Genomic DNA, 21,241 nt, shown 5'->3' with positions numbered 1-21,241 from the left:
CAAAAAGAAACATTTCAACTAAAGTAAAACAAAACATTTTATTGTTAATGACAAAAAGCTTTACAGAATTTTCATTTTGGTACATTGTTCCTGTTTAGAATGATTTTTATTTTTATTTTTTTTACATTAGAATTTCCTTTGGATCAGAAAGTTGGATTTCAAATTATCAGCAATAATTTTTTTCTTCTTTCAGAGGACTACACCAACTCTCCCTTCCCCACCTTCTTCATCCAAAACACACTTGAAAGGTTGATTGTGGGCAGGAGAAATGAGAGGGCAATTAGAAAAGGCTGAAGTATTAGGGAAGATGTAAATTCTCCAGAACTGTCAATATTATGTCCTTGTAGGTACAGTCTTCGTACTGGGGACAAGAAACACAGCTAGTAAGTAATCTCTTCTATAGCGCTTACTCTCTTGTCATTCCAAATGATGGTAATGACTGCTTTGTAAGTATAAACTAAGTCTTACTTTACCACAAAATAATATTCAGATGTGTTTAAGTTCTTTATTCCCCTTAATGTTCCAAAGACACTACTCAGCAAATGCATGCTTGCTTCCTATTTGCTCCTTGTATGGTGTGGCAGTCACCACAGTGGAAGGTGTTGGAAGTACAAAAAGCAGGGTTCATCCAGTTCAGGTGAGAACGCATTATCATTGTTTAAGATTATTGATTTCTTCCTTTGTATGGGCTGGCTTGAGTGGCAGTGCATGGGAATCAGGGCATGCGTATTTCATATGTTGCTTATTCCCCCTGATAAATGATAACAGAAGACAACATGAGTTTCTGATGGTTGGTTGATCAAGACTGATGATGTGTAGCTCATGATGGACCTTGCAGTAATACTGACACCCTGATCAAATAGTTGGTACATAGTAATTGTTGGAGTGAATCAGGCTTACCATTCCATTTGAGGTAATGACTCATCTTGGACAATGCCCTTTAGTCTGATGTTTTAGTATGGAAGCAAAAAAGGCAAAAGCCCACTGAAGGTTAATTAGCTTCCTTGGTGATGTGTGTTAGGGTTTCACGCCCAAAATAATTGCTCTTATTTGGAGCTTAAATTGTTTTCCTTAAGAAGTCTGATTTACCATCAAGAAAGCATTTAGTGTAGGTTTCCTGTATGTGAGAGAGTTTATTAGAAAGGTGAAGTACATTGAAAGGAGTGCCATTTGTGGTGTTATATTTCAGGAAAGGCTTGCCAAGTGCCATGGCTCCCAGTGTGGTTTCTGTACCCCTGGAATGGTGATGTCCATATACACGTTACTAAGAAACTACCCAGAACCAACTTCAGAGCAGATGACTGCAGCTCTGGCTGGTAAATATTGCCACTTTTAATTTGTAGGTATGTCAGTGAACCATTTTCTTCTGATACTTTGCATATACGAGCACAAGTCTGTGTGAGTACACATGCATGTGTGTACTCTAAATTGCGCTTCCCAGCAGAGTTGCTACTGGACACTGATATTTTATTTCCTGTCATTCTTTTATCGTGGAACATGAATCATGGAGCTGTGCATTGCTCAGGGACAGGTGTTAAAAATATCCTCATATGCATCTTCTGAAGTGTTTTAAATGAGATATGCAAAAATGACAGTACACTGGAGAAGAAGCTGCCCCTGAAAGTTTCTGAGATACTATTACATCTGGAGTTGAGAATGTCATAAACCTCACAGGAAGAGGGTCCCTTTGAGGTAGGGATAAAACAGTCAAATAAGGTAGAGATGTATGCAGGCCATCTTTACTAAGGGCAAATGTGAACATTTTTTTCAGGTAAAATATGTTTTCTATTATTAGAGTTATAATGGACTCAGACATTTCATGTTACTATGAGATGAACTAGATGGAGGTATAATGCTAAGCTTCACTATTAAAAATAGGTTGGAGGAAAGGAAAAACATTTTGAGTGGGTACAATCCGTTGTCTCCTGTTTGCTAAGATGTAGTCACTGTTCTTTCTAGTGCAGCTCTCAAGTATCTCATATTCCCCTTGAAACAACAGCCTTTTCTCTTGGGAGCTGCAGGGTCTTAAGTCTAGTGACACAGTGATCTTTTTATGTCTTTCAGAGACCAAAAACTTTATTTTCAGCCTCAAAGATCCAAACCTCATATAAAAGCATTTTACACCCACATCTTTAGAACAAAGGCTTTTTTAAATGATTTCCTTTTTTTTTTTTTTTTTTTTTCCAGGAAACTTGTGCCGTTGTACTGGATATAGGCCAATCCTAGATGCCTGTAAAACCTTTTGTAAGGTGAGGAGTAGTGATTATAGAAGTTTTATCATAACTTTGTTGTGATTATTAGTACTCTCTTAAAGTACAAATAGATTGTGCCTGTTAGTACCCTCAGTATGTTTATGAACTAATGTTTTAGTTCATATGTTCCTATGGAGATGGTGTATGAGGAGCATGAATTATTATGAAATACAGCATTTAGATTAGAAATTTAGACAGATTGCCCAGAGAAGCTGTGGATGCCCCATCCCTGGAAGTGTTTAAGGCCAGGTTGGATGGGACTTTGGGCAGCCTGATCTAGTGGAAGGTGTCCCTGTCCATGGCAGGGGGGTTGGAATTAGATGATCTTTAAGGTCCCTTCCAACCCAAACTGTTTTATGGTTCTTACATACAGGCCATGAAGATTTTTAATAAGACCATGTATTTTTCCTCTGTTAAGAGATGCAAGTCAGAATCACAGAATCATCTAGGTTGGAAAAGACCTCCAAGATCACCGAGTCCAACCTCTCACCTAACACTAACAAGTCCTCCACTAAACCATATCACTAAGTGCTACATCTAAACGTCTTTTAAACACCTCCAGGGATGGTGACTCGACCACTTCCCTGGGCAGCCTATTCCAATGCCTAACAACCCTTTCAGTAAAGAAGTTCTTCCTAATATCCAACCTAAACCTCCCCTGGTGCAACTTTAGCCCATTCCCCCTCGTCCTGTCACCAGGCACGTGGGAGAATAGACCAAACCCCACCTCGCTACAGCCTCCTTTAAGGTACCTGTAGAGAGCGATAAGGTCACCCCTGAGCCTCCTCTTCTCCAGACTGAACAATCCCAGCTCCCTCAGCCGCTCCTCTTAAGACTTGTTCTCCAGACCCCTCACCAGCCTCGTCGCCCTTCTCTGGACTCACTCGAGCACCTTGATGTCCTTCTTGTAGCGAGGGGCCCAAAACTGAACACAGTACTCGAGGTGCGGCCTCACCAGAGCCGAGTACAGGGGGACAATCACTTCCCTAGCCCTGCTGGCCACACTGCTTCTTTTGCAAGCCAGGATGCTGTTGGCCTTCTCGGCCACCTGAGCACACTGCTGGCTCATATTCAGCCGACTATCAACCAGTACTCCCAGGTCCTTCTCTGCCAGGCAGCTTTCCAACCACTCATCTCCCAGCCTGTAGCGCTGCTTGGGGTTGTTGCGCCCCAGGTGCAGGACCCGGCACTTGGCCTTGTTGAACCTCATACAGTTGACCTCAGCCCATCGGTCCAGCCTATCCAGATCCTCCTGCAGAGCCTTCCTTCCCTCGGGCAGATCGACACACGCACCTAACTTGGTGTTGTCTGCAAACTTACTGAGGGTGCACTCAATCCCCTCATCCAGATCATCGATAAAGATATTAAAGAGAAATAAAAAGAACCTCTGTTGCCCTGAGAAGGGAGTCACCTACAACAATCACCCTTCTTTCTTTCTTAGTGGAGGCAGTCCTGAGGCGTGGAGTCGACTTCCTTGCCTTAGGCATCCTCCTGGGTAGACTGTTAAACTCATCCTCACCCACCAGTCTCTCATGCTCCAGGCCTCAAACCTGTTGTGTAAGGGCACCTGGGAAGGCTGAGCCGGTAGGAAGGGGGGTTGCCTGCGACATCAAGCAGGGACCTGGTTCCATTCCTCCTCATCTCCTGGGTCCCCTCCCTCTGCTCGGCAGGGTAGGGGGTCCACCACTGTTTGGGGTGTCTCACCTCAGTGCCTTTCCTTCAGGCCTTGCAGGGAGTTGCTCCACCTGTCTATCTCCCACTCACACTCCCTGATGATGAATAAGGTGTCTAGTGGCCTAGCTTGTTTATTTAAAAAAAAAAAAAAAAAAAAAAAGAACTTGGTGTCTAGCATGGATTATGAAGAGTAATCCAAAGTAACTACATGTGTTTTATCATGGGTCAATACTGGCATAAATAATATGTCAGAGACCTGCAATGAAAGAAATGGGAGACTGAACTGTGGATAGAAGAAATAATGTTGAATGTGTGTTCTCACAAGGTCCACCAAATTTCATATAACATGAAATATTTTATATTAAGGACTTCAACATAACAAGATTTTAAGATATTTTTGGATATTGTTTCTTTTACACACAAATCCTTCCGATGCAGTTAATTATTAAATGTTATCCAGAACTTCATTGAAATGTAAGGAGAGACTCTTAATGGCTCAAGCAGTCTTTAACTTAGTGCCAGTCTGGGCACTATTTTACTGATAGAACGTTCCTACTTTAGGAATCTGTTTGTTGTCAAAGTAAAGCAAGTGGAAAGTGTTGCTTGGATCATGAAGAGGATTTGTTTGACAAGGAAGAGAAGGTAGGATTTTAAGTATTTTAACTGTACTAGTTGGATATAAAAACTTACAGAAAAAAGTCTTGCATTGTGTATTTATTGTAACTATTCAAGATATAGGCATATTCTATTTATACCCTCCACCTTATTCACCTTCCATAATATTACAGTTGTTATATATAAAATCAGATATTTTATTATTCCTCACAAGAAATTTGGAAATATTTCTAAAAATCAAGGCTTCTATGTGTATTTTTTTATGAGAAGGAGATGATGTAGCAATCATTGCATTATGCAAAAAATCAGGGCATATGTGGAACTGTCTAAAACCAACAAGTGATGATCTGAACGTAACCACTGATCTCTTCAGAATCTAATCGTTGGCTTGAATCCAATAAACTGCTACGTTCCTAAAAAATAAGTCATGATTGTAGTGTTATAAGAAACCTTTTATTCATGTATGTTTGACTTTGTTCTCAATTTTCTTTCAATAATATCTGATCTACTTCTCTGCCTTTTGGATTCTGTAGGTTGGCATGAAACCAGCTACTTTCGTACAGTAGGACACCATGAAGCCTGTAGTTAGTCTTTCAGTTACTTGCCTCTATACTTGCTAATATGCACATTTATGTTAGGAGTAAACTTTGAGAAACTGTTATGACCACTTCCTTCACCTGCAGCTTCAAATGAAGCATGGTAATTTAGCACAAAATCCGAAAGATAATGGAATTGCCAATTTTCTACTGGCTTCAGTGGGACCATTACAGGTTTTTTTTTGGTTTTGTTTTGTGTGGAAATAAGAATGAGAGAAAAAAATAGATCTTGTCTTTGCTTGTTTCCTGTCTTTTTAAGGTTTCCACCAGACTATTTTCACCAGATGAATTCCAGCCCTTAGATCCCACTCAGGAGCTTATATTTCCTCCAGAACTAATGGTAATTTTTGCTACTTACAGACTACTCTTTAGTTCTGTCTTTTCCTTCGTAGTAGTCCATAGTTCAGGACTCATTCTGACGTCCTGCTTAGCAGTGATTCATCAGAAAAATATGTCATATCATTCTGGATTGATTTTTAATGTTATTTTTTCCCCCAGTGATCTCATTGAATAATCACGTACAAAAAATCATATAGGGAAGCTGCAGAATTAAGCATTAGGTGAGAAGACAAAGTAACCTAAAGGGAGTGTTCAGTGCAGCACCTGAATGTACAAATGCTTCCTAGTAAACTGGCAAATACTTTTTATCTAACATTGGCAAAATAATACAGTTTCCCCATTTTGTGGCTTAATAGTTTTGCTGGTCTTCTCTATCAAAAGTCAGCCTTAAATGGCTAGCCAGTCTGGGGAGTGTTTAGCTCCAGTGATTCAAGTGGGGCAAAGATATAAGCAGCTGAAATAAGGACACTGGAATAGAAATTCTCAGTAATCCTTGATTATTGAGAGCAGTATATGCCCTAGAAAAACTAAAAGCTGCTTCCTTTGCATTATTGTCAAGGTATAGATTCAAAGCCAAATTCTCTATAGCTAGCTGTCTGCTTACAGAGAAAAGTTGAGAACTGTGAGATAGGTGTTCCTGCCTATGTATTTGTACCTACACCAGTTCACAAGGTTTTTCCAACTGATCAGTAAACAGTGCTAAAACATCCAGACACATCCATGTGTTTACATAAAGGAATGTGGCTGCTGGTGTCACTGGTGACCTCCAAACAAAGGGTGCAAACACCTCCCTAAGTATTTTTAATTACTTTTTTATTAATTTCAGCAATTGCATGATCTACTTGTACTTTTGTTTATCTGTGGGCTATTTATTATATTTATCATCAATCTGGTCTATCAGCCCATTGGACTTACAGTCAAAATTTAAAAAAATAACCAATGTGCAAAGGACCAGCCTAACAGTCCCCCTTCTGTGCATTTTTGAAGGATTAAGTAGAATTACCATATTTTAAGAACTTCTTTTTACTTCCAGTCTAATGTCATGTCTGTTAGACCGTGCCACCTGTCTCTGTGTCTAAATATGTAAATCTGCTATATTTCTCCATCAGAGAATGGCTGAAAATCAACCAAAAAGAACTCTGTTTTTTCACGGGGAACGAATGACATGGATTTCTCCTGTAAATTTAGATGAATTACTAGATCTGAAAGCTGCCTACCCCAAAGCACCTCTAGTCGTTGGGAACACCAGTGTGGGTATGTATGATCTGAATGTTTTCTGTTGCCATTGTTTCAGTCTCCATGGGAGGAGTGGGACTATGTTTGTCATTCATTATATGTTTTTATCTGTAAGCTTAGGCTCCTCTATGTTGGAACTGCAGTTATGGAATATGCATTTATGTCTGTGCCTTCCCATTTGGTAGGACCTGAGATGAAATTTGGAGGCATGTTCCATCCAATTGTTATTTCTCCAGCAAGAATCCCGGATCTGAATGTGGTGAAGAGCACGGGTGATGGTCAGTAGACTTCTCTTTGTTTCAGACATGGGAGATTCCTCTGCAGTAGGGGATGCTACTCCATTCCATCATGCTGAAGGTGTGAAGTGTTGTACAATGATCTTGGCTCTCCAGTCATGCCTAAGCATGCTTGGCTGTTTCCTGGATCAAGGTGGCTGTCTGTAGCCACTGTCCCAGCACATGGTATGGTTTTGTACCATGTTATGTTGCATAGCATAGAGAATCACAGAATGTTAACAACTTTGTACAATTGTCTACGTTAGAAAAAAAGTCTGTGATTCAACTGGGATAGCTAATTCGCATTAAATAATCTTGTTCTCAGACATAACAGCATTAATTATTACAAATTAATACCCTTGTACCTCAATTTATATGTTTAAGATCAGTACAGTGATTTTTTTCATATTGAAGGTAAACTAGGTTTTAGCTTTAAAATAAGTTCTATTTAATTTTGAAATAGCAACTAAAAATAGATTTAAACTTCCTATAATAGCATAAATTAATTAAATATAAATTATATTGTGCATATTTACTGCTTAAGTTTTAAGGAAAATCAGGCCCTGTATCTGATGAAGGATACTTACTACATGCCTGAAGCCACATTTTTGAAGTGGGAAACTGTATTTGACGTTACTGTCATTGCATCTAGAACATCTTCTTCAGTTTGGTTCAGTCAGCCAGTTCCAGCTGATGATTAGTTTGTTCTTATCTGAAAAATGGTTGGTAATTTAAAAGAAGCATGGAGAATGTTTATGGTTTCTTTTATTCTACAAATAATATCTAGTCATTGGAGTGTAAGGCATACTCATTCTAACACGAGATTCGGTTTAGTTTGCCAACCAGGAAGAGTATTTCCTCTCTTTAATTAGATTTCAATGCAGAGCATGTTTTGATTAAATTTTTATTTAAATACACAGATTTTAATATAGTTTTACTTAATAAAATCCAGTGAAAATTATTTATCTTTTGAGTTATATTTTTAATTGAATTCCAGTTTCCATTCAGAAAATTCACACATTACATAAATGAAACCCATTAATAATTTTGAATTAAAAGGCACTTTTTACCATTTTATAGTATTGAAAAATTTAAAAAGTATAGTCAATATAAAAATTTATCACTAATCTTTCTAGTGGGGGAAAAATACCGTATTCAGTGTTAGCATTACTTACTTTGTTGCAAATGCTACATTAGAAGAATAACTAGAATGTAAATAGTGTTTAAAATAGGAAGAGCCCATTGAAGCTGCCTCAATTTTGGATGAAACTTCACACAAACACTTCAACAAATTTGGTGCAAGTGAAGCAGCTGGAAGCAGACAACAGAGTTCCTTCCCTTTTTGTACACATGTTGAGCCATTAGCTCAACTTCATAATTTCATGAAACTTTACCCTCAGTCTCCTGAATTGAAAGGTCACAGTTCCTTTAATATGCAAAGGCCCTTCACCTTACATCTACCTGTATTGCACATGAACAGTCCTAGCTCTACAGTCTGAACATAGTTTAAAACCCAGACAATAAATCAATGCTCACGTTACACTTTCATAATATTTTGGTTACAGGATTAACTCTAGGAGCTGCCTGCAGCCTGTCTCTAGTTAAAGACATCTTGAGAAATGCAATCTCAAAGTTACCTGAGGAGAAGACAAAGATTTTCTGTGCTGTCTTGAAGCAATTAAGAACACTGGGTGGAGAACAGATAAGAAACGTTGCTGTATGTTGTCTGTTACTTAAAATGCCAATTGCATGTTGAACAAAACTATGTTGAATTGCTTCTGACTACATGTACAACTTGCATGTTTAATTGTCTTTAGTTGTTAATTTTCTATCAGTGCATCTTTTTGAGCTTTTAATATGCATAAACGTGTGTATAATCTTATTTATAATGACAGAACATGAAAATGTGAAGGCAGTGAAGAGATGAGAATTTTTTTTTTCCAAGTCTTTAGGTGGAAACATTATAAGTCAAAAATCAACCTCAGACTTGAATCCTATTCTGGCAGCTAGCAACTGTATGCTTAATCTGGCTTTAAAAGGTAAGAGGAGATATCTTGTCTCTGTACTAGTGTCAGAGGTGCAGGATGCTACTGTATGGGGTGCAGGGGTGACTGGTGAGTGCTTGTTAAGGAACCCTTTTCCCACTCACATAGAAGATCATGTCTGCAAGAGAAGCAATTTGCAAAGTAAGAACATGTCAAAGATTCTCATGTCGAAGTAAGCATTCAGACCATCCAGATCATATGTGCTTCTGTGGGCAGTGAATTGCCAAAAGCATTCATAAAACCTGGTAATCTGAGTTATCTGTATACTACTTCCCCACCCCTCTGGTAGGTAGTTTTCTCTTTAACTGATACTTGGCCCTGGTTTTTAAATTACCCTCTGGCCCTGACAGGAACTGTAGTTTCTTGTTCCTCACATGTACTTCCAACAAATACAGGAGCCACTAGTCCAGCACTTTTTTCCATGCCTATTTCCTCATTTTCTTTCCATCACTCGATACTCCCCTCAAATAGCTCCATTCCTTGTGTACTACTTTACCATTGGAAGGGTGACGAAATATTGGTAGACTCAGCTGTCTGGTGGCTTGAAACTGCATGCTGTCCTCCTTTCCAGATGTCTTATGTCCTTTTTTTGATTCTGTGATTCTAAGACCTATTTTTGCCCTTGATCCAGAGAGTGTATGTTACCATTTCAGACCATGTAATATTTTACTCAGCTGCATGAAATACATGTTATTTATGCATTTGCTTCTGAGCCAGGATTTCATGAAATAGATACACAAAAAAATTATGATTTATGATTGCCATGATTTCTTCCTTCATAGTTAGCCATTGAAGTACAGAAATACCTGTCAGAATGTCATTCTGAAAAGTCAGTGTATACACATTTGCATCTCCTCACTCAACAATTCCAGTGACATGCCTATTTATTTGAATGATGAATAGAATCACTGACTGATGCCTCTTTCTGTTAGCCTGGAAGAATTTCACTGCTGGAAGAGGATTTCAGGCATTTTCACAGGTTTTTAACGTGTTTCCTTACCAAAAAGTAGTCAGTGAAACATAGGAAATGTGGATTGTTTAAGAAAAGGAGGTTACAGAGACACTGTTTTTTCTTAGTATTTCTCTTAAATCATAGTGTAAAGGAAAATGTGTTTTCCCAGATTCTGGCAGGCTCACAGGTGGGATTGGGCAATGTATATAAACCAAGTGTATTCTGGGTGCAATTGCAAAGGCAAAACACCAGAAATGCCAATGCTGATATTTTTAAGTGTTACTTTTCAGATTCGCACTTCAGCAAAATAAAATTCCTGTACTAAAATTTTGCTGTTACACTGGTTATGTTTTTTAGGACTGCAATTTTAATGCTAAGTGGTATTCTAGGATGAATAGACTACAGTGTCATCATCATATATAACATGAAAACATTAAGAAAGTAATCTTGCTGTAAAGCAACCAGTCTTACAGTATCAGGCTCACTGAATGTGAGAGGAATATTTTAATCTATGAACCTCTTAAAAATAGCACAGATGATTATCTGTTTGTACAAAGTTTTGGGATAGATCAGGGTTACTGTAAGACATGTATTGTCTAGTAATTACAAATCATATACTTAAAAATACAATGGACACCCTAGGTAGCATGGACATGGAAGATTAGTAAACATATATATACATAAATACACATACCTTGATACCTTGATTTCATCTGATAAATGCACATGGTGGATCAGTGTGAATTTCCATCTGCACAATGTGTATTTTATACCTTTGTGTTTTTGCAGGATCACAATTCTACTTGACAGTTGGTTTGCTGGTATAGTTGCAGTCTTACTGGCAAAACTTCTTGAGCCAATGGAGCTTGTTTAATTAATATAATTTTATATATATTTTAATAATCAATTTAATAATTCAATAATCAATAATTTAATCAATAATAATCAATCAATAATTTAATAATCAATAATTTTAATAATCAATTTTATGTGTTAAAATGTATAGTGTATTTCCACTAGGAAGGCTTGCTAGCTTAACTGTGTAGTGATATTGGCATAATTTATGTAGCATAGATGTTTAAGTGTTCAAAAAACTCTTACAGATTTTGGTTCCTGATGTAATTTTGTCCTCTTCCCTTTTGAAAATTCCACCTTTTAATCTTACATATCATAGAATGATAAACATAGCCACTTGTAGAATAATCTACCAAAAAGAGAAAGGAAAAGGCATTTATTCCCTCTGGACACCTGGAACTGCTCAGTCTCAAGACACACACACACAAAAATAGTTTTGCATTCAGTATTCTTCCTCACTCCTTATACTTTAATAGAAAACATAGCGATGACAACAGCTGCAGAGATTTGGAATAGATTGACAGGAGCAGGGGAAGGGATCGTTGTTGCAATAGCATCAGAAGGGAAGATTACAGAATGGGGATAGTTCTCTGTGCCTTTTATTAGGATTCTGGTGTTATGATACTTTGAAAGGTAGAGCAATCATATATTTGTAGAGCATACCACTGGTAAGATGTTTTATAAACTCCAAAATTATTTACTCATGAAATATGCATGTATTTTTTGCCAATTAAAAAATGTTCAATGTATGTTAGTTGCACAATTGTACAGAAGTTTCTGGGTGTGGGATTTTTTTTTTTTTAGGAAGAAAGAGGCGGATTCCTCTGAGTGATATTTTTGCAGATGGAGTTGGTAACAATACCATTATGCCAGAAGAGATCTTAGTCTCTGTCCATATTCCCCATTCTAGGAAGGTAAGTTACTAGTACATTTAGGTTTGCTTTAGGTAGAATTGCAGACTGTTAAATGAATAGCAGGAAGGGGGCATAATCCATATGTTTAAAGTAACAAAGTAACACTGTTACTGCTCACTTTCTGGATTCCTTACATTTGTTCCTGATAGTGTTGTACTATCTCCCAGTTTCAGCCAAAAAACACAACTCAGTAGGTAAATAGTGATATGTAGCGTGATATTCATACAAAAGTTTACTCTAAAATGATGAGGCCAATAACAATTACCAGTTCACTACAGAAAGGGTTCTTGGACAAGCTGTCATAGTCCTCATCCAAACAGGCTGCCCACATGTGGAATGGTTGGCATCAGGCAGGTAAAGCATTATCACCTTTTGAGGATTTTTTCTAAGATTAGATAAGATTATACATGTGCTTTGTGCTTCTGTAAATGTTGCTGAACTGCGTAATAGTCTTTAACTGGTGTTGTTTGCAATGATGAGTATATGATTTTATAAAATAATTATGGGTGACGTTATCTGAGTACTGAAGTCAGGCAATGCTTTGAAGCCTTTAAGCTTTTGGTCTTGTTATAAATGCAGCCCCGCTATTCTCCTTCCCTCCACAAGATCCCTATCTTCTGTCTATCTACCATGAGAAAATTTAGTCATCTGAACTGTGTAGGTAATGGAAGATCAAAAAGAGACTGCTAGAACATCAAAGAAAGGTAAAGCTACTGAAATATCAATAGAAGGAAGTGTATGGTCTTGAACACTCAGGAAGTTGAATTTGTGCTGTTCATTTTGATTCTCTTGCCTCATGTAGTGTAAAAGCAAGTTCTGCTTTCAGATACTAACATGTGTGCAGGTTATCCACTTCTGTCTGATCTTATTCAGGGAGAGTATATCTCTGCATTTCGACAAGCACCAAGGAGAGAAAATGCTCTCCCAATAACTAATGCTGGAATGAGAGTCCTTTTTGAAGAAGGTACAGACAAAATAAAGGATTTAAGCGTTTTCTATGGAGGTGCTGCCTCAACCACTGTTTGTGCGAAACAAACCTGTTGGACACTTATTGGAAGGTAAAATTTCTCAGTGTTTTCTACATCTCAGAATAAAGGGTTTTTGAGAGCTTGGATGTATTTCCTTGGAGCACGAAAGCACATGGGAGATTTCAGTTACCTCACTTATGCCACACATGTTCAAGCAAATGGTCTGGTCAAGCCTAAACAATGACTTTTTAGGATCATTATGTTTTGGAGTCTGCACATGGGTGCAATTCCAGTGTGAAGTATGTAGAGAGATGTGAGATTTGAGCTGTGAAATAAGCAGATGAGGTATACATAGTTGTGTACTTGTACAAAAGCATTGGGAGATGATGCTGGGTCCCATAGGTTTGATGATCCCCTAGCATCAGTGTTCCCAAGTCCTTCAGTTTGGCTCTGATAGATACAAGGAATGGAAATTTCAGATGTGCTCAAGAAACTTAGGAACACAAGTCAGACCTTAACATTTTCAATATCTCTTCATCTACAAGATCATAATTTCTGATGTTCATCCCTGACATTTTTCTCCCCTTTGCAGCATCTTTCCAAGGCTTAGGGCACAATATCTACAAATAATTCAAGCTCCATTTATCTAAATGGATCCCTTCCAGACTTTTTTTTTAAACCAATTAATACACAACCATTTCACTAAAGTTTTTTTTTTTCTGCTTTATGTGCTTAAATTTATTCTAACAGATTTATATTCTGATATCTAGGGTTGTGTAACTATGGAGAATTAACTGTGTTTGAGATACTTCAAGGAAGGCCTTTTCAGAAAATGTGAAACAGCAATTGAGCATTAATCAGATCACTTAAAAGCATCTCTAGTTTGCACCAGTGTTGTTGTTCGCTTTTCTTTAAATATAGGGCAGTATCTGTGGAACAATGGTAATCCATAAGAGTGTTAAATCAGCTTCAAAAATGTAATAGCTTTTTTGTTGTTGTTGTTTGTTTTCAAGAAAAGACTGGCATAAGACTTAATTCTTCTGACTTAAGGGACCTCACTTCTGTGAGCAACATTGATCTACACTATTTTCAAAATTGCAAGCCATCATTAAAATCAATAGCTTCATTGTAAGCAGGAGGGTACAAAGGTATTACTACAGTTTAAGTGTGTGCGTTGATATATATATATATATATTATTATCTTGAGCTCTTATCTGATGGTGTCTGTGTTATTCTTTTTGACAGATACTGGAATGAACAGATGCTCGATGAAGCTTCCAGATTAGTTCTTAAAGAAATAGCTCTTCCAGGCTCAGCCTGTGGTGGGAAAGTAGAATATAAAAATACTTTGATAGTCAGTTTCTTCTACAGATTTTTCCTGGAAGTATTGCAGTCATTGAAAACAATGGTAAATTGATTTTTCTTGTTTGCTTTTTTGCAAGCAAATGAAGTTTGTTGTTGTTGGTGGTGGTTTTTTTTTGCTATCTGTTAATGTTTGAGTATGTACAGTCTGCTAAATATTGTCCTTTTTGGGTTCAGATCTACAGCACTTAAGTCCCAAAGAACTGATGGAGAGGTGTCTGCTTAACTTTTATGTGCCCAAATATATTATATGTCCAAGGTAGCTTGTACATTAGGCTGTTAATAATAATAGTAAATAATAATAATAGTAAAAATTTGAGCAATATTAATGTAACAGTGTATCAATACTGATGTGTCAGTATCTTACCCCATTTTTCTGTAGTTCAAAAAGTAAATAAAATACATATAAACACTTTGAAAAGTAACTGTATGTGTTAAACCAACCCTCTTCCTTGTTTAAGTTGTTGAGTGGGAAAGGAGGACTCTAAAATCTGATTGGCCTGATAAATTCTAGCTGTGATTTATTTATTTTTGTCTTCATCCGTTCTTCTGAGGGAAACCATACCTGTTGCCTTTCTTTTCTGTATTACCATAAGCACTTTCCTCTGAATTACCATTACTAGGTAATTTACTAGGAATGATTCTATGCCAGTTTTGGTCAGACTCAAGAAGGAAGGTCTTCTGACTATCCCTGCTTTATTTTGCTTACCTGAAACACACACATTTGTCAAATTTAATGTATTTTTAAATATCATTTAGTGAAATCTTAAAAATCTACATTCTTTTCAAATTGTCATTGTAGAGCCTAACTTGTGAGAGTCTTGAAGGAATTTTCTGTATAAAGAGGGTGTATTTAGTGATTTAGGTTCTTAGCTTTTTTTAGTTGTAACATTCAAAATGTGAGTTTTAATAATAATTCACTTCCTTTTCAGGACCCTTGCCACAATCCTGGCATACCTATGGAATATGGGAGTGTCCTACAAGACTTCCAAACCAAAATGCCCCAGAGTATCCAAATATACCAGGCAAGTGATTTTATTTTAAGATTGTACTGTGGTGTGTAAGACTTGGTAAATAATAATAAAAATAGCTCAAGCATGATCCACACAGTGAAGCTCAGGTGTAAATTTTCCAAAGGACTGAGGACAACAGGCTCTGATTCCTTGTTTTTAAGTGTATCAAAATTGGAAAAACCCTGTCAGTAAAAATAGATTCATATGGATATTCTGACTTCTAAACAGTTCACAGAAGGTAAATATGCAAAACAAATTCCATTGTCAGCATGCTTAAACTTGGTATATGGCAGGGTTCAACCCAATTGGAAAAATCTTGGACCAAGATCAAAGAGATTGAAAATCCCAAGAATGTTAGCGTTCTTTTCTCGAAATATACTTTTCTTAGGCTCTCAGGGGGCTCTTAGCTCTTACTGTAGATTTAGGAAAGAAGATGAAGTTTATGGTGGCTATCTGCTTGAACAGGAACCTTCAAGGAGAAGTCAGCAGTAGAGGGTAGCAAAGAACAACTCTTGGATTTTCTGAGTTGTTTTATAGCCCTTGTGACTAGATCTGGAAAATCCTGCAAGGGGTTTTGATCTTTTAATACCATTAATAAAGATGCAAGTAAAAATTTCAAGTTTTTAGAAACCTAAAGAAAATTCAAATGAAATGTAGGGAAACAGTTTCGTTTTGATTTTAGATATTCTTTAGAATAACTTGTTAGTTTAAAATACTTAAATTTGCTCAAGTCATTATCTCCAGCTTCAAAGAAAAGCCAGTGTAAACTTACCAATGGGACCAGGATCAAGGGAAGTAGTTTTCTGTGGCTTTCAACAATTTATACCTGAGCTACAAGAAAGTGACATAACAGAAATAGATATATTTTTTTGTTATTTAGATTGGCTGGCACTGAGCAATAATAAAAGATTTAGAAACCCAGGACGTCTGTTTTGTCACTTTAAATTTCTATCTAATTTATGTAAGTCTTTGTCTTCTGCCTGGACTTCTTCATCTGAACCTTATTACACTTTTAAAATTAGAGGGAAAAAGAAGATGGGAAAAAAAAAGCGTATCCTGGAAGATAAATATGGGATAAAGTTGGGATGATTTTGCTGAGACAGCCATTTGAGGATCTTTAGTCATCAAGTGAAAAATGTCTGTTCTTGGCTTTGGGCTAATAGCAGAGAATGTGTCAGAAAGTGCAGGAGGGAGGAATGTGTAGCAGGAATGTTTGAGTGCTGGAACCTATAGGAGAAAATAGATTTTGAGATCAGAGTAAATCACTAGTTCTAAATGCAGAAAATGAAAAAGCTAGCAAGATCACTGAAAGAAACTGAAAAACTGGTTTGGGAGTGGACAACAATTAGTTGGCATGGCAGAATTATCTGGCAACAGTAAATTAAGGAAAGACCTAGCAAAATAAGGTTAATACGGCATGAAATTCATACACAGTTGCAAGGAAATAAAATTGAGAGGAAACATTGTCTCACTGATTTACATTGATTAATTGCAGCCTTTCACTGAGGAAGACAAATTCTAGGAACCATTGGAAATAGCTCAAACTGCAACACCACATGCTGCTAAAACACAGAACAGAAACTTGTGAGAGTAATTCAGAAAATTTTCAGAGCCTCGTGACACCAATCAATAATTAAAAAAAAAAAAAAAGACTGATGTTTGTGTCACTTTGATGTAAATGATTAAGGAAAAAATACAAGTAGACAAACCTGTGTAATGCTCTTGGAATTGCTTGGAGAAGCAATTAAAAAAAAAAAAAGCTCAGGAGCATCAGTTGAGTCCTTCATCTGTTTTCAATATTGAACCAGAATAGGATAATATGAATAGTTTTCCTTCATCTGATTTTCTAATTAATATAAGAATAATGTGACAATTTTATTTTTTTTTAACTGTTTGGAGGGTTGTTTTTGATGGTACAGGATGTAGGTCAGAGTCAGTCTCCCCAGGATCCTGTGGGACGGCCTATAATGCACCAGTCTGGAATTAAGCATGCAACTGGTGAAGCACTTTACATTGATGACCTTCCTTCTGTGGATGGGGAGCTCTTCCTGGCGGTAGTCACTAGTTCCAGAGCTCATGCTAAGATTATGTAAGTGTTCAAAGTGTATCTGAAGAAAGTTACTAACAAAATAGTGTCTGGGATTTTTAGAGCAGAGTAATGAAGTTCGATTACATATATACAAAACAGCACATATGATACCCACACTGGCTCAGGTCCTGGAAGCAATACTGTCATTCCAGTAGAAGGCTCTGATTGGATTTATGTATTTTTCTATGTTATTGTCCTAATGAGGTTGAACTGTTTTTGGTAAATGAGCCATCTTACTTAGAGCTAACCTAGGAACCTCTACATAGAGCTGAGCTATACAGTACCAAGAGACACCTTAACTCAGCTTCAACAACATAGCTTTGAAATCTCAACTCTGTTACGAAAAAAGAATTTTTCAAAATGTAGGAAGTAACATTGCAATGTTGCAGCAACAAGGTAGCAAGGCTCAGGTAAGGACTTGTAGAAGAGGGAGATGGAAAGTTAAACGTATTTTGAAAGAAAATTGTTTTCACTTATGCTTTCATACTGATATACACACAGTTTGTTTAACATTAAGGTACCAGAATACACATATCCGCATTGTCTGCCCAGCATTCAGGCACCAAGATGTGTACCCAGGTGCTGTGGTTGGGATTACTCATGATGACAATGGACTGGCATTGCTAGTTAGAGTCCCCTGGCCTATTCTTAGGTTGGTAATAGTATTCTGGGTTTGGATATGTTCTTTTTGTACCATCTAGGAGCTGACATCCCCCTTTCATCTCTGTGAGACAGTAGTATTTCGTCAACTCTATACAGTGACTTTTATTAAACTGATGCAGTTCAGGCAGTCTAACAGGTCAATGATTTCCCTGTTATGATTAGAGTATTTTCTAGAAATGGAACAAATCGCTAGAGTCTTTAATTCCCTTTGACAGGCATTTCTTCCCATGCAAGGGGTAGAAGGAAAAGACATGTCTGAACCTATGTTCAGGTTCTGACAATACAAGAAACATACCTCTGTATTGTGTTCCCCGCCTATGTGCAACAGTTTAAAAAACTAATGCATTATACTTCTATCTTCCCACATCCCAATCAGGTCTGTAGATGCCTCAGAGGCTCTTAAGGGACCAGGTGTGTTCGATATCATAACAGCTAATGATGTACCTGCTACAAATGAGTTTCACTACTCCAGTGATCCGGAGATTATATTTGCAAGAGACAAGGTTTGAAAGCAATCTTTTTTTAAATTATTTTCTTAATTTCTATTGTTTTACTTCAGGTCTTTGTAATGGAATTTTACCTGCTGACTCTTAAATTTCTTTATCTTTTGTATGTGTGATGTGTACTTTATAGGTAATTTGTGTGGGTCAGATTGTTTGTGCTGTGGTTGCGGATTCAGATGTTCATGCCAAACAAGCTGCTGCAAAAGTGAAGATAAAGTATGAAGTGCTGGAACCAGTGATCTTGACAATTGAGGTACTAATCACTTCTCTTTTCTCTTGCTTTTTTATTGTTTTATCTATTTAAGTAATGGAAGCATTCCTCACTTGCTTTTTCAAATGTTTTTCTAAGCAAACAAAGTGAACATGAACATCCAATTAAGTAGTCTGTCAGTATCTCTGTAAATAACTTTTGAACCATTTGTCTAATTTTGGCCACTTGTGATAGATAGCCAGTAGCCTCAAAGTATTAAGGTTCCACATGTTTCATAATAACAAACATAAGGGTAGACAAGAACTCTTTTAATGACCCCACTGAGAAGAAGGCAATGAGCACTCTGGTTGTTTCTAATTCTTTTTGTAGCTACTGGCTGGTCAACCAGCATGTGTATATGGGCTGAACAATCAGCCTGATTATCTGTAGCATTTTCTGTCTGTTGACCAGTTAGCAAGCCAACGAAGTTAAGGTGAGATGTAGGAAATGCTGGAGGAATGTGTGGGAAAAGACGTTAAGGATATGGAATATCTTAGAAATGTGATGTGAGAGTTATAGGGGGGAATTAAATTTATGCTGGATTAAATGAGATGGATGGAAATAAGGAACAAAGGAAATATTAATGGGGAACCGGCTTTACCTTTGGTAGTCACTTTGACTTGTTTACATAATGTGTGTGGAGTGTAACAGAACAGTCATTCTGGTATAAAAATAGAAGTAGTCTCTTTTTAAAGACTGGAAAACTTCAAAAATTCAATTACAGTCAAAACTCTTAAGGAAATCTTATTAAAAATAAAGCAAATCAAATGTAATAAATTCTACTTTTCTACTTAGTTTTTGTGATTTCTTTTCCTCTTAATGGTATTACTCTTTGAATGATGTGGTTGCATTCTTACTCTGGGCTCTCCAGGGCACTTGCTAGATGTGTGAAAGGGAAGAGTAGATTGAATAAACTGAATGCAGTTCCTTCAGAAACTGCTATGGTCAGTAACAGGATACATCAGGAAAGAATTACTGTGACTGAATAGACAAACTCATCCCCCCCAGGAAACGGTAAAACAATGAAATGCAGTTGTTCGCTGGCTTTGATAGCTGGTGACTCAGATCTCTGAAGAGAATGATATTCTTACTGAGAGTAAAATGCCATAAGGAACTGAGAACCTTCAAAATACACTAAAAAAAATGTTTCTCTTTTTCTCCACTGCAGGAAGCTATAAAGCACGACTCGTTCTTTGGGCCAAGAAGAAAATTAGAACAAGGAAATGTTGATCAGGCATTTGAAACTGTTGATGGTATACTTGAAGGTAAATTGCAGCATGTATGATGAGAAGTTGTCAGTATTGGGGCTTCCCAGTCCCTCAAGTGCCAGTCTGATTTCTTCAGTGATACAATATACGGCTATAAGACCTGTGAAAGCTCTTGGTTGTCAGGAATGAAAGTGTGACTAAACCTAGTGATTTTGAGGTTCTACTGCTACGTTCAAGTTTTCTTCATCCTTTGTCCTTGAGACAGAATAACGGAATAATTTAGGTTGGAAGGGGGTTGTCTAGTCCAACCTCATGCTCAAAGCAGTTCCTGTTAGAGCAAGGTACTCAGTGCCATGTCGTCAAGTTCTGAAAATCTCCAGTGGTGGAGATTCCACAGCCTCTACAAATACCTGTTCCAGTGTTTGACTACCTTTGTGGTGACCTTCTTTTCTTATAGTGAGTTGCAATTCCTTGTGTACATCATTTCTCATCCTTCCACTGTGCACCTCTGAGAACAATCTAGCTCTGTTTTCTCTACAGCCTCCCATTAAGTAGTTGTAGACAGCAGTAAAATTTCCCCTTAATCCTTTTCTTATGGCTGAGTAAATTCAGTTCTCTCAGCCTCTTGTTATACATCATGTGCTCCAGCCTCCCCATCATTGTCTTGACCTGGTCCACTACATTTATACTTTTTTTTAATTTAATACTGTCAACATTTGTAGTCAACATTGCTCTGCTATTATTCAAGTTCTGTTGATGTCAGTGGAACAATATCATTTAAACCTGCAAAGAGTTTGATTTGTGTTTTTATTTTAAATGTTGTTCCTTCACACAAGATGCATCAGTAGATTTGACACTGAGTACCATAATTTATGTGATGATGGACAGGTGTTTTTTTCTGGTAACACTTGTGGTTTTCTCTTTGGATTAGGGGAGGTTCACGTTGGGGGACAGGAACACTTTTACATGGAGACTCAGAGTGTCCTTGCTATTCCAAGAGGAGAGGATAAAGAAATGGATGTGTTTGTGTCAACACAGCATCCAGCATTTATCCAGGTAATATAGAGCATTCTCAGAGAAAGTGGTTGAACCTGTGACAGTTGAGTTCTGAGTGTGGTTTACAAATCAGTCTTACCAATTTAGAAACAGTGGGAACATAAAGTTGCACATCTGGATTATGCAACAGGAGCTACTTTGTAGTACTGCAGTATAATGATGTACACTGACCACTCTGCTGTGAGGATGAGGAGGAAGTAAAAGTCTCTCACTCCACTTTAAACAAAGTATATCATGCCCCACTAATGTATGTGTGAGAAACTCCTTGGGGAGTGCTGAGGATCCTTCATCTCCATTAGCTTCTGTTGAGATCAGGAGCAGTCAGCACCCTGCAGAGTCAGAGTCTGCTGAGGGAGTAAAGTAACTCAAATAGTTG

At 37.4% G+C, this 21,241-nt stretch overlaps 1 protein-coding gene across 2 annotated transcripts in view; it reads left to right on the top strand.

Moving 5' to 3' along the window:
* AOX1 (aldehyde oxidase 1) overlaps positions 1-21,241 on the top strand; it is a 42,681-nt gene that overhangs the window by 5,707 nt on the left and 15,733 nt on the right. For both annotated transcript variants that reach the window (XM_040561297.1, XM_040561298.1), the window contains exons 4-21: positions 529-637; positions 1,190-1,316; positions 2,188-2,249; positions 4,488-4,568; positions 5,397-5,477; positions 6,586-6,730; positions 6,898-6,990; positions 8,553-8,704; positions 8,933-9,026; positions 11,644-11,753; positions 12,627-12,811; positions 13,967-14,129; positions 15,016-15,108; positions 17,016-17,185; positions 18,225-18,351; positions 18,482-18,604; positions 19,770-19,866; positions 20,741-20,865. In XM_040561297.1, coding sequence (XP_040417231.1) covers positions 529-637; positions 1,190-1,316; positions 2,188-2,249; positions 4,488-4,568; positions 5,397-5,477; positions 6,586-6,730; positions 6,898-6,990; positions 8,553-8,704; positions 8,933-9,026; positions 11,644-11,753; positions 12,627-12,811; positions 13,967-14,129; positions 15,016-15,108; positions 17,016-17,185; positions 18,225-18,351; positions 18,482-18,604; positions 19,770-19,866; positions 20,741-20,865 — 2,137 coding nt within the window. The remainder of the gene's footprint in view (positions 1-528; positions 638-1,189; positions 1,317-2,187; positions 2,250-4,487; positions 4,569-5,396; positions 5,478-6,585; positions 6,731-6,897; positions 6,991-8,552; positions 8,705-8,932; positions 9,027-11,643; positions 11,754-12,626; positions 12,812-13,966; positions 14,130-15,015; positions 15,109-17,015; positions 17,186-18,224; positions 18,352-18,481; positions 18,605-19,769; positions 19,867-20,740; positions 20,866-21,241) is intronic.

Source organism: Cygnus olor, chromosome 6 (assembly GCF_009769625.2).
Source record: "Cygnus olor isolate bCygOlo1 chromosome 6, bCygOlo1.pri.v2, whole genome shotgun sequence".
NCBI lineage: Eukaryota > Metazoa > Chordata > Aves > Anseriformes > Anatidae > Cygnus > Cygnus olor.
This window is presented reverse-complemented; position numbering and strand designations above follow the sequence as displayed.